Genomic DNA, 12,305 nt, shown 5'->3' with positions numbered 1-12,305 from the left:
TTTTCATACCACATTAAAAGCCCGCAATTGCGCCATCTCGTGTGTAGATGGCACTATTTCGCCTTGTAAATAACAGTGTTTGCCATTGCAGAGGCACCGCTCATTTTGGGTGAGCCTTGTTGACTTTGAAGGACTGCCGTTTCCACAAAACCGAAACGGCGTTAACTTTCTCACCTGTTACGCACTCTACACATCGACAACTATCAAATAAGACCTATTTTGAAAAGTCCGATTGGCAAAAATTTGAATAAATTAAGTTTAAAGTTGCCAACATGGGCGTTTTGACTGCAGAGGCTAATGGATGAAATTGGTGATTTTTGTGGCCTGTCACTGCCACAAAAACAAAAATGGCGTTGACTTTCTCACCTGTTTCACACTCTACACATCGCCAGCTATCAAATAAGACCTATTTTGGAAAATCCAATTGGCAAAAATTTGAATAAATTATGTTTAAAGTTGAGCACCCCCCGCGACCCTTGTGAGGAATAAGCGGTCAAGAAAATGGATAATGGATGGATGGATGTTTAAAGTTGCCAACATGGGTGTTTTGACTGCAGAGGCTAATGGATGAAATTGGTGATTTTGGTGGCCTGTCAATGCCACAAAAACAAAATGGCGTTGACTTTCTCACCTGTTATGCACTCTACACATCGACAACTATCAAATAAGACTTATTTTGAAAAATCCGATTGGCAAAAATTGGAATAAATTACGTTTAAAGTAGTGTTGTTCCGATACCGTTTTTTGGCCCCCGATACCGATACCCAGCTTTGCAGTATCGGCTGATACCGATACTTAAGGTTTTTTTCCCTCAACATGAAAAAGCTGTCCTGCCATTAGTTCAGAGCATTCAAGGGCCAATAGGATATCTTAGATCGGCATGCAGTGAACATGTCACATACCAGTGAATGTCGTGCACGAGCAAGACACAAGATGCTGCATCCAAAATCCTATATTAGCGTTGGAATTAATGGTATCGGCATGTTACTTGTGAGTAGTCACCGATACCACTGTTTTACAGTATCGGCACGTCTGCCGATACTAGTATCGGTATCGGAAGAACACTAGTTTAAAGTTGGCAACATGGGCGTTTTGACTGCCGAGGCTAATGGATGAAATTGGTGATTTTGGTGGACTGTCACTGCCACAAAAAAAAAAATGGCGTTGACTTTCTCACCTGTTTCACACTCTACACATCGCCAGCTATCAAATAAGACCTATTTTGAAAAATCCGATTGGCAAAAATTGGAATAAAATGGGTTTAACCCTAACACGAGCCTTCGAAAATGTCTGCCGGCAATGCATTGTGGGATATGTAGAAAAGGGCAAACCCCTCTATACCTTTTATATGTACGCAGAATTCTTGGTGGAATTGCAGCACGAGATGAAATTGCAATACTTACCTTGTATGGTATCAAGCATAATTGATACACTATAATATTGGAAGAAATCCAACTAAGCTGCATCACATCAAGGTACATGAGAAAAAAAGCAAATTTTATAGAAATTAGTCTTGCACAAACGTGTTTATTTTTTTGTTTACAGCTGTGTTTAATGACATTTTTAGCACCAGGAAAGAAAATTCTTTTCACTCTATGTGTAATGGCTAGAACTCGTGTTTTCATGGGTCCGTAAGCTATGCAGTGGTGTATATCTAACATTTAAAATGTCAAAATGGACGTTGGACAGCAGTGTTGGTAATACAGTAGCCTCTCCAGAGATAGCTACATAAGTTAAATCAATATTTTTTGTCTCACACCATATTACTTTAGATGTTCTTCCCCCCAGATAATGCCCTTCTGTAATGAGGTCATATTACAACTCACAGAAATTACAGTAATTTCTTGCATCTCCTCCTAATAATGCTCAACATTCACACATGAGAAACTTGTTTGAATGAAGCATTTTTTTTTTATTATGGAAAGACAAAAAAAAAAAAAAAAGGATGCTGAGGGTGACAGTACACACACGTATACCCAATAAGAACTTAAGTGTTTAAACATAGTGAGAAAAATGTGAAATTTGACCACCCCTCTACACCAGCCAAAGAACAAAAGCACAGTGAACTCAGTGTTTCAGAACTCTGAACTCATAAACCAAATGATGACTTTTAAGTGAGGTGATGTCCAAAAGAAAACCCATCAGCACATGCACACGCGCGCGTTCCCTGAATAGGAAAGAAAAGACCTGACAGTGTCTCCACCACAGGCAAGTAGGATCAAAAAAGGCTGAGGCAGCGGTGGGGATGCTGGAGGGGATCATGAATACGATGCAACTTTTTCAACCAAATACTGACAAAAGGTAGAAAAATATCACAATGATACAAACATTTTTCAGAGCAAGTAAATCATCTGCAGGTTGAGAAGAGTCTTATAAAAAGGACTGAAACCACCATAAACAAAACACTCCCATCACAAACGAGAACATGTCTGGAGGATCAGCTGGCTTTGACCTTGAAAACAAATGTGGACGTTTTGATGTTATGATTTAAACGAACAATACAGTAGAGGTAAATGTCATTACTTGTGTGGGTTATATAAAAGATGGCACCGTGTTTCAGATGATTGGTACACCTGATGTACAACAGACATAAATTGGGTGTCAAACTCATTTTTGTTGCGGGTCAAATTGTAGTTTCCAGCAGAAGGCCATATTACAATACAAACACAAATCGATGAATCACTAGTTTTGCAATCAGAGGCCTGTTAACTGTTCAAATGTTACATTTATTTTAAAAGGGGGATTGGTATATAAAAATGCTTGCAATATCTGGTGAAGACAATTTACAAATTTGACATTTTAGCAAGAAACGTGAAGTCGATGCACATAATCTGTTTTTGTGGGCAACATGAAATGTGGCAGACCAGATCTAGCCTTGAGTTTGACACGTCATTATTTTTTTTAAATGAATATACTGATTCTTAACACCTTTTGGCTACTGTTGCCGCCACAATGTAATTTCTGTAATATTTTGGAAACTTAAAAGAAAAAAAAAATCTTTTAATTTAAATATGGTCTGACCACATAGTTAACGGAAACGTCGTCCACGAAAACTGAAGAGCACTGTGAGGATTGCATGGGCCAGCCCAACCAAACTTGTACTGCGTGCTAAGTGCTCCGCATTAGGATCGCAACTTACACCCCTCCCCAAATAAAACGCTTATTGCCATGATAGCAAATGTTACGGCATTGTGTGCGTGGCTCCTCTCAAAACAGGCACTGAGGTGAAGAGCAGTTCAAAAGAGTCTCTGAAGGTAAACGCCACACGCATGGACAAACACGCACGACTAATGACGCGCCTCACCAACTTGACCAGGAAGAAAAAGGGTCATGTGATCAGTCCTGACTGAGAAACGCTGACCTCGTGTGGTGTGAGGGACCCAAGCATGGCACTTGACCCAATTGTACAATTCCGGAGGGGGAAAACAAAACAAAAATAACATCGCAGTGTGACGTGGCTTGACATGACAAAACAATAACAAACAGCAGAATATTAAAAGCATAAGAATTTGCAATACTATCAGATGAACACCTGCTTAACACAAGCGCATTAAAAGTAGTTTATAGTTTGGCAACTAATAAAAAGGGAGAAACCAAAATAAATGGCACATCTGAGTTTCAAGATAAAAACCACAAAACAAAACAAAACAAAACAAAACAAAACAGAATAACTTGCAGCTGGGATCGTCAGGCTTACAGTTACAAATCAACTCGCTACATATAAAACAATAACAGCAAGAAAGACACAAAAGTCACGTTTACATGATGGCACAGGCATTCAGAAAGAAAACAAACACAGAGACATTTAATGATTCAAAAAAAAAAACGGAGGAAAAATGTGATATAAGGATACTTGTGTGTCCACTCGAAAGCATATTATGTGTGAAAACAGTGGAGCACTCGGGGAATATGCCATGTAGAAAATATTGTAGTTTGCGTAGAAACAACACTCACACACAAGGCACTTCATTCAATAAGAAAAAAGTCACAGTCCTTTCCGCGACCACAGACTGCCTGCATAGGGACAACACAAGCACAAAATCCTTTCCCACCTTTGTGCAGTTCCACATTAGAAGTTTCAGACAAAATGACGATTTTTTTATTTTTTTTGGTTTGAAGCACTTAACCAAATATTAAAACTTGGTTGGTTTGAAAATAAAAACCAGAGTTCGTTCCTCTTGGTGTCAACTTGAAATCATCTCATGATGTACTTGTGTTGTTTGTGTTAAAACCAGTGCTCCTTATGTAATTAAGTGTATTTCTTATCACCTGGGACAGCACGACGAATGCCGCCAGTCTCCAGGGCACGAGAGCGGGTGGGTGCACCCGCGGCACATCAGCCGTGAGACGTGTTGAAGAGCGAAAGTTTCACAGGCGGAAAGAGGAGGAAGATGGAGAGCGAAGACGTGCCGGGCCGGGTCCTGCTACCTGCCCCTCAGATTCTGGAGGACCCCGTAAACCTCCTCTTCTTTGCTGAGTCCCTCAAAGAACGGCAGCAGGTCCAGCAGCTCCGTGTCATTCATGTCATCAAACCAGGACTGGACCGGGACCTGGGGTGACAATTACAAAGGTGGTTCCCTCGTTTTTTTGTTTGTTTTTGTTTTCCCACAAAACCTCCAACATCCAATAAGCACAAGCTTTTCACTTAATAACAGAATGATTGTAATTTATAGTACAGTAGTGTAGAAATGGGTTTCATCATACGAAGAGGTGTTTACCATATTTTGGTTACATCGTCACTCCCAGAGGGAGACTTTTTTTTTTTTTTAACAATATAAAACACTGCAGTTCTATACCAGTGCTGTCTTCAACTGCATTAATAAAAAAAAAAAAAAAAATATTATACAATGATAATTCATAATTAACACAGAGGCCATTTCACCACCTTAGCAGCTCACCTGCTTTCTGAAGCTGAGCAGTGATTGGCTGTTACCACCTGAGCTCATTTTCAGTTTACAGCAAGTGGCAAAATGGCTGCCCCCAGAAATAGATAAATGCTGGATTTTGCTGCTCTACTCATATTGCACAAACACAATATTAATCAGAATGCCGCTGTTAGACTAGTGGAGCTGTATAGAACATATTGTATCGAACATTTTTGGGTTGACTTTCCCTTAAAAAAAAAATCAACATGCGTTTTGCAAGAAAAATGTTGGGAAATTGGGAAATTTTTATTTATTTATTTTATTAGAAAAAAAACGTAACTTAAAAAAAATGCAAATCAGCAGGTGCCGAGGTGCAAGTATGCAGGCGCTCACTTTACTGCAGGGGTGGAGAGATCTGATCCTCGAGGGTCGCAGTCCTGCAGGTTTTGGATATTTCCCTTCTTCAACACAGCAGATTCATGATCAGCTCATCGGCAAGCTTTGCAGAAGCCTGATAACAAGCCTGATAATTGGAATCAGCTGCACTTTGAGTAGGGAAATCGATAAAACCTGCAGGACTCCGGCCCTCGAGGACTGCAGTTTGCCACCCCTGCTCTGCTGCAAACTAATATCAGCTTCAATTATCGGTTATTGGCCTCCTTGACTACTAATAATGGACACTGTATCGGTGCTGGAGAAAACTTATTGGTAATCATTCTCATAATGTTTTGATGAGGGATGGGTGAGTACCGACACTTGGCCTTATTTCAAGGCAACAGTACTCACAACAGGGGCTGATTTTGTCCATTTTATGATCAGGAACTAGAAATGAGAAGAATAGATAATTCTTTTTACAAATTGTATGTATCATAAGTACGGTATCGGTGACTACTCAAGACTTGAGTACTCTTCCTGGTATGGGTGTGGAAAAAAAAGTGGTATCAAAAATCCCTATCTCCATATTGCCTTGGTTGCTTCAAAACAAATTACTCAATCATCTGGATTCTAGAATGAAATCTTCAGTGTTGACACTTAATTGTCAATCATTTTGATTCCGTTATAACAAACCAACAGTGTGATGTAAATGCGTGACCAGTCCTTCACCAAACAATGAGACTAATAGCAGACAAATTTTTGATACATTGTTAGTCACGTGTGCTCCACTTGGAGACATCGTCAACTGTATCTTCCACGGTAACCCAGAATGAACACCTGGCACAATCTAAAAATAGTTTGTCATCTCAACAAAATAAAAATAAATAAATAAATAAATAAAAAAAATAAAAAAATAAAAAAAGTGTGATAAAAAAAAAAATGCTTTGGTCTAGACCAGAGCACCAAATTACAAGCGTGAACACGTTCAAAGAGGTTCCAAACCTTCAAGTGGTATAACTGTGTTGTTTTTATCATGACTTGGCCTCTACTATGGCCACCAATCTTTTTTTTCTTTTATTTTTATCTTCTTCTTTCAGCACACGCAACTGTTTGACTGGTCTCGGCTCTAAAAGCAGATTGTTACAGCTGGTTGACGGATTTTCTTTTTTTTTTTTTTTTTTTTTTTAGTTTGACATGGTTACAACCACAAATTACTGTTTGCAGATATATTTTTAACTACATTTTTCAGCTCGAACCATGAAGTCATAGTGAAAGGGGGTGGGAGAAAAAAAAAGCACAAATGACATACTATTGAAAATAATGAATCGTGGATTAGGTGCCATCCAGTAAAGCAACTCACCGCATTTTCCGGGTGAAAAATGTACGAGGCGGGCGAGTTGTCAACGATGATGACGTTGCTGAGCTCTCGTCCGAGCTGGCTGAGGTCCTTAACGTAGTTGCCTCTGTGGAACACGCAGGACTCTCTGAAGAGTCGCGCTCTGAACACGCCCCACTGGTCCAGCAGGTCTGCCACGGGGTCTGCGTACTATGCAAGTCACATCCAAACAAACATGCTGTTAGTATGCTGGGAAGATAAATATTAACCATGTCCTCAAGTCAGCCAGATTTTATAAAATTGTGTCACAAGCCAATACGCCTGAAACACTACACACACAATAGCTAGAGGATACAAAGTACACTGTCTATGTCAGGGGTCTGCAACCTGCAGCTCTTTTTTTTCTAAACATTTTTTCTTAAGATACAATATTCTATAAATGAATTCATTATTTAGATTTAAAAAAAAAAAAAACAATAATTAAATACTTAAAAAATGTCAGAGTCCAAATTTGTTAAGAGAGACGAAAGGTAGATGAAAAGGTTTAAAAAATTAACACAGTCTAAAAAGTGATCATAAAATGTCCAAAAGGAAGAGGAAAAGCAGAAAATTACCATAAAATGTCTTCGGAATTGCTAAAAATGGCAGAGAATTTAAGAAAAAGGCAGAAAAAAAAAACCTTACAAAAGTAGCTATAAAATGTTCAAAAACAAAAGAATACAAACAATCACCATAAAATCTTTTTGGAATTGGCAAAAAAAAAAAAAAAAAAAAAGTGAGAAAATTATTTTAAAAAAAAAGAAAAGACAGGGAAAAAAAACATACAAAAAGTAACTATAAAGTGTCCAAAAACAAAAGAAGAAATCCCCAAAATTACCATCAAATGTTCACAAAATTCCCCAAAATGTCAGAAAAACGATTTTAAAAAAATGGCAGGAAAGAAAATGCTCAAAAAGTAACCATAAAATGACCTAAAACAAAAGAAGAAATCGCAAAAATGACTGTAAGCGTCTGAGTATCTTGAAAAGCGTTATACAAAATACATATATTATTATTTATTATTTAAAATGTCCACAACATTGCCAAAAATGTCAGAAAATAGCCATAAAATGTCCAAAGAAGTAGAGAGGCAGAAAATTAGCGTAATATGGCCATAAAATTGCCTTAAATGTCAGAAATTTGACAGAAAGGCAGAAAAATAAAAAGTATGAATAAAAATAGACTACCTGTATTATTGGATGCTACATATTTTTGTGTTATGGTGCAGTTCGAATTAGCTCTTGGGTCTTCAGTACATTAGACCAATACTAACACACTCCTTCCTTCATCAAAATCTTCAAATATTTTGTCGCTCCAGACATATTTTTGTACGACTTATTTTTGCCTAAAATGGCTCTGTTTCTAGGAAAGGTTGTTGACCCCTGGTCTATGTCAGGAGAGGGTTTTGCAATATTCTGGAACACTTCTAGAGTTTCACATTTGTTTTTCTCCCACTTACCCACTTCTAACTGTCAAGAGACATAAAAGCAGAAGAAGTGCGAAAGGTTGAGAGGGCAAAAGAAAATGACCATGACTGACTTGTAAGTAAAAGCCGAGTGGCAGTCGTCTCTCGCTCGGTCAAAACACACCTTTGCAAGACTGGCGGTGAAGAGCACACATTCAAACAACTCGCCCATCTTTTGAAGGAACTCGTCCACGTGCGGTCGTTTGAGCACATACACCTGCATGAAGGCCAAGCGTTAGCATCACATAAGAAGAAGGTCGCCACAAAAACTTGCGTGCTTTTCAAACGGAACTGTCACTCACAGTTGCGACATCATCCGCTCCATTTTGAAGTCGAGGCTGTCACCTAGAGCAAGTAATCATGAATAGGCCAACCAGGATAAACACAGCCTATCCTGGATTACTTGAATTAGATAACAACCATTTCTTGTTTGTGGCTCGCCACGTGGGGGCGCGCGCGTGAGGAGCTCAAACCCAAATCAAGGCATGTATATCACTGTGGGTGTATTACCTGATGAACTGTGCCGTCGATCTCTACTGGAACAATGAAATCTGCATTGCTGATTGGCTGTGAGCAGAATAAAACAGCAGCACATGAGTCCCTATTTCAAAAAGTAATCAAATGTACCATTGGTGACCAGCAGAGGTCCTACAAAGAGGGAACTCAGTCCTGTAATATTTCCTTTGTTGTAATAAAAACACATACCGTACTGCTTCTCTCGAGGCCAGGGGTGTCAAACTCATATTAACACAGGGGCCGCATGGAGGAAACTATATAACCCAGTGGGCCGGATCGCTAAATTAATGGTATAAAACTTAAAAGCAATTGTCGTCAAATTATAGCTTAACTTTAATAAAAAAATAACATGAACACAAATGGAATGCGGCAACACTTTGCCTGTATGTGTTCTGAACGTGTTGAATCTACCTGTTTTGCATATATATTGTTCCCAGAATGCATTGTGTGGCGCAGTTAACTCATTCATTCGCCGCCATTTTCACTGAAGCAACCCCCTTCACTCCCAGCTGTTTTACTGGATTTTGACTGATTTTTGCAAGACCCACAAAATATTGTCTTCTATTGTTATAAAAACATGGAACATACCAAAAGAAAGATTAGTCTATTCTTTCATCAGGATAAAAAAGTATATTTCTATCTGTTTCCGTTTTGCAGCAAATAGCATTAGAATATAGCTAAGTTTCATCATGATTTACAAATCTGTTTAAAAGTGTGGGGGTTTACAGCTTGTTGCAACATGGCCCTGGTTGATCTCTCTGCTGCCCCCTGCTGGCCGTTTTTGTAATAACTACCATTGCTTCAACAGTTCTCTTCAGTTCAGAGGCTGCATCAAAGCCTTCTGTCTGCTCTATTATAAAAAATGTATAAATATGTCTTTGGGACACTGTTAATATTTAAAATAGAATGTATTTATACGTTTTTGGGAGCAAATGAGTTAATGACGTTATAAGGATGTTAATCATTGTCATATCTATTTGTATTACCAGTAATTGAATTTGTGTCGTATTTAACACCTTTATGTCGGTCTATGACTAAAAAAAATAAAATAGAAATACTACTACTAATAATAATAATAATAATAAAAATGAAACAAACCTTAACTTTAATTTCTGTGTAAAATAATGACATCCAAGACGATTCCCCGTACAAGTTGCTTTGCTCATTTGAGGAGTGCATGTGAAATTACAAATGTATATGTTTTGACTGTGGCCGGCTGATTAATTGGTCCGACATTACAATTTTTTTTACTTTACCAAATCATCTCGCATTAAACCCCTTTGCGGGCCTGATCCGGCCCGCGAGCCGTATGTTTGACACCACTGCTCTAGGCTTTGTTTAGACAGTGAGTAAAAGAGTTAACAATTTTGTGGGGTTTTAGCTTTAAGTAAAAGAATGAGGATCTCGACAAGTAAAATGAACAAAATAAATAAACCTCTTTTTCCGGACACGTTACATACAAATAAATTCCTCTCTGACAAAGTCGAGCAAAACAATCTTCGTCTAAGTAAAAATCTGATGTGCTCTAATTGTGGTTTGTGCGTCTGTTCACAATGTTGCGTCTGTTCGGTGTTACCTTAAATGAGCTGTGGACAAGCGTTTCGTCCAAGTCGATCACAACACACTTTTTACCGTAGTCCGATATTTTCATCTCAGGTAGGAGGTATTTGGCTGGCGGCTGCGTGCAAGACAAGACAGACAGCATCACATTTACTAACAGAAAGCGGACGATATTTGAGTGACCCAGAGAGAGACAAGCAGATGCAAAACATGCACAAGAAATATCATTTGCATCAATTATTTAATGTGCGCCCATGAGCAGAAAAGACACTAGCATTAACATGTCTGAAATTGGTCTGTCATGCTGGAAGTATGTACAGGATATAACTTGTTTGTTTGTTTTTGTTTTTTAAAGACAATTAGTTTGAGGATGTAGGTCTATGTTTCGATCAAATGTGATTTAATGCATCCTTCCAAACATGATCACAGAAACGGGCCATGCAGATGTTTGCTGATGCCGAGGAGAGTTTTTTTTTTTTTTTTTTTAATTAACAGTGATACTCCTGTTTACTTTCAAATAGCTGCTTGTGCTGCTTATCCGATACTGATGAGAGCAGCATCACATCTAAATAGCAAAACTTGATGGATCTTAGCAGGCAAACCGCAATAATAAAGCATAAATGGACTCCATTAAACACCTGTATAGAGTTTTGCCTTTTCAAAAGTTCAAAAGTGCAGACCAAGTAACCAAGGCCCCATTTACGGTAGGGGTGTGAATTGCCTAGTATCTGACGATTCGATCCGTATCACGATTCATAGGTCACGATTCGATTTTGTTCCGATTAATCCCGATATGAATTTACAAGTGGATTGTTGCGATTTTTTTTAAACTCAGATTTAGAAAATATCATTCAGTAAACTTATACATGTACACTCTAAGATTTAGATGAAAATTTATTATTTATTGATCTGAAACTTCAGTGTTGTAACTGTGAGCCATTATATTTAACAAACAGGTTGTAACATTTTTCATGTTTGAACAGCGTTGAAGTAAAATATTAAGGCTTAATGTTCCATTAATATAACATTCTTCCATGCTTAAGGTGTGAAAGTTAGACGTTTTGTTGAATATTTTTTCATCAAAGATAGATGTTAAAAAAATCGATTCGGCTGCCTATTGAATCGATTCGAGAATTGCGTGCTGTAGTATCACAATATATTGCCGAATCGATTTTTTTTTTTAACACCCCTAATTTACGGTAAACTCACAGGTGACTGCTGTGGACGACCAAAATGCCAAAAATAAACAAACAAACAAACAAAAAGCATAAATATGAAAATAAAAACTGATATAAAAAATCATTAGAAATTAAATGCAAAAAAATATATACATGAAAATAGAAACAACAAAAAATATATGCATAAACAAATAAATAGAAAAATAAAAATGAGATTCAAAAAATAAAAATAAATATAAAAAAGAAATGTTTAAATAAATACAAAATCAATATATAAATAGTAATACAATTAAATATCAAACCAATATAATAAAATAAAAACACTTCTCTCATTTCATTCTGCAGACGCTGTCAGCATGAAATGCATCATGAAATAATATTCAAATGAGGGGGTGGTCCTAAGTGTGTCTTGGCTTGAACTATTTACCAAAAGTGATCTGGTTGTCACGTGACTTTCTCTGAACACGCCCCACGGCGGCAGGAAATTACTGGCGCAACGTTAATCGGCTCCAATGGCATGGCGTTCGAAAACTAGCGTTTATCTGTCAACTTTCCACCCAAGAGAATTGACAGTCACTTTGATGAAAAAGGATGATATACATACGCGAGGTTGACATGTTGGATTGCCGATGAAGTGTCAGGAAGGGTTTTTTAACCAACTTGGCTACTAATATGGAATTACCCCCGCTATTGCCGGTGAGTGCTTTTAAATCTGATCATACAAAGGCTTCACAAGTTTGTACAACCCGGATTTATTTCCCCTTACGTGTGCTCAAAATGTCATCGGAGTTAACAGTTTGACACAACTGTTGCTGTGTTCTTTAAGTATGTTAGCAACTTAGCTGCTGCTAAATCGGCCGCAGCCACCGTCATTTATATCGTAAAAAAAATAAAAAAAATAAAAAATAAAAATAGTCTTCTTTATCGTGTTGGGTCAGTTATTGAATTCAAGTCACGTGTAATATCTATTA

At 37.8% G+C, this 12,305-nt stretch overlaps 2 protein-coding genes across 3 annotated transcripts in view; one reads left to right on the top strand and one right to left on the bottom strand.

The window, feature by feature from the left end:
* Positions 1–2,705: 2,705 nt before the first annotated feature.
* LOC144002803 (CTD small phosphatase-like protein) overlaps positions 2,706–12,305 on the bottom strand; it is a 17,982-nt gene continuing 8,382 nt past the window's right edge. For both annotated transcript variants that reach the window (XM_077498373.1, XM_077498383.1), the window contains 5 exons: positions 10,173–10,274; positions 8,591–8,647; positions 8,205–8,297; positions 6,601–6,786; positions 2,706–4,550 (listed from right to left, as the gene is read on the bottom strand). In XM_077498373.1, the coding sequence (XP_077354499.1) occupies positions 4,425–4,550; positions 6,601–6,786; positions 8,205–8,297; positions 8,591–8,647; positions 10,173–10,274 (564 nt within the window). In that variant the 3' untranslated portion in view covers positions 2,706–4,424. The remainder of the gene's footprint in view (positions 4,551–6,600; positions 6,787–8,204; positions 8,298–8,590; positions 8,648–10,172; positions 10,275–12,305) is intronic.
* Positions 11,847–12,305, top strand: part of hhatla (hedgehog acyltransferase like, a) — a 22,842-nt gene continuing 22,383 nt past the window's right edge. The window contains exon 1 of the mRNA XM_077498348.1: positions 11,847–12,030. Within this exon, the coding sequence (XP_077354474.1) occupies positions 12,007–12,030 (24 nt within the window). The 5' untranslated portion in view covers positions 11,847–12,006. The remainder of the gene's footprint in view (positions 12,031–12,305) is intronic.

The sequence above is a fragment of the Festucalex cinctus genome, chromosome 1 (genome assembly GCF_051991245.1).
Source record: "Festucalex cinctus isolate MCC-2025b chromosome 1, RoL_Fcin_1.0, whole genome shotgun sequence".
Taxonomy (NCBI): Eukaryota; Metazoa; Chordata; class Actinopteri; order Syngnathiformes; family Syngnathidae; genus Festucalex; species Festucalex cinctus.
The sequence above is the reverse complement of the archived record's forward strand: the minus strand, read 5'-3'. Positions and strand labels throughout refer to the sequence as shown.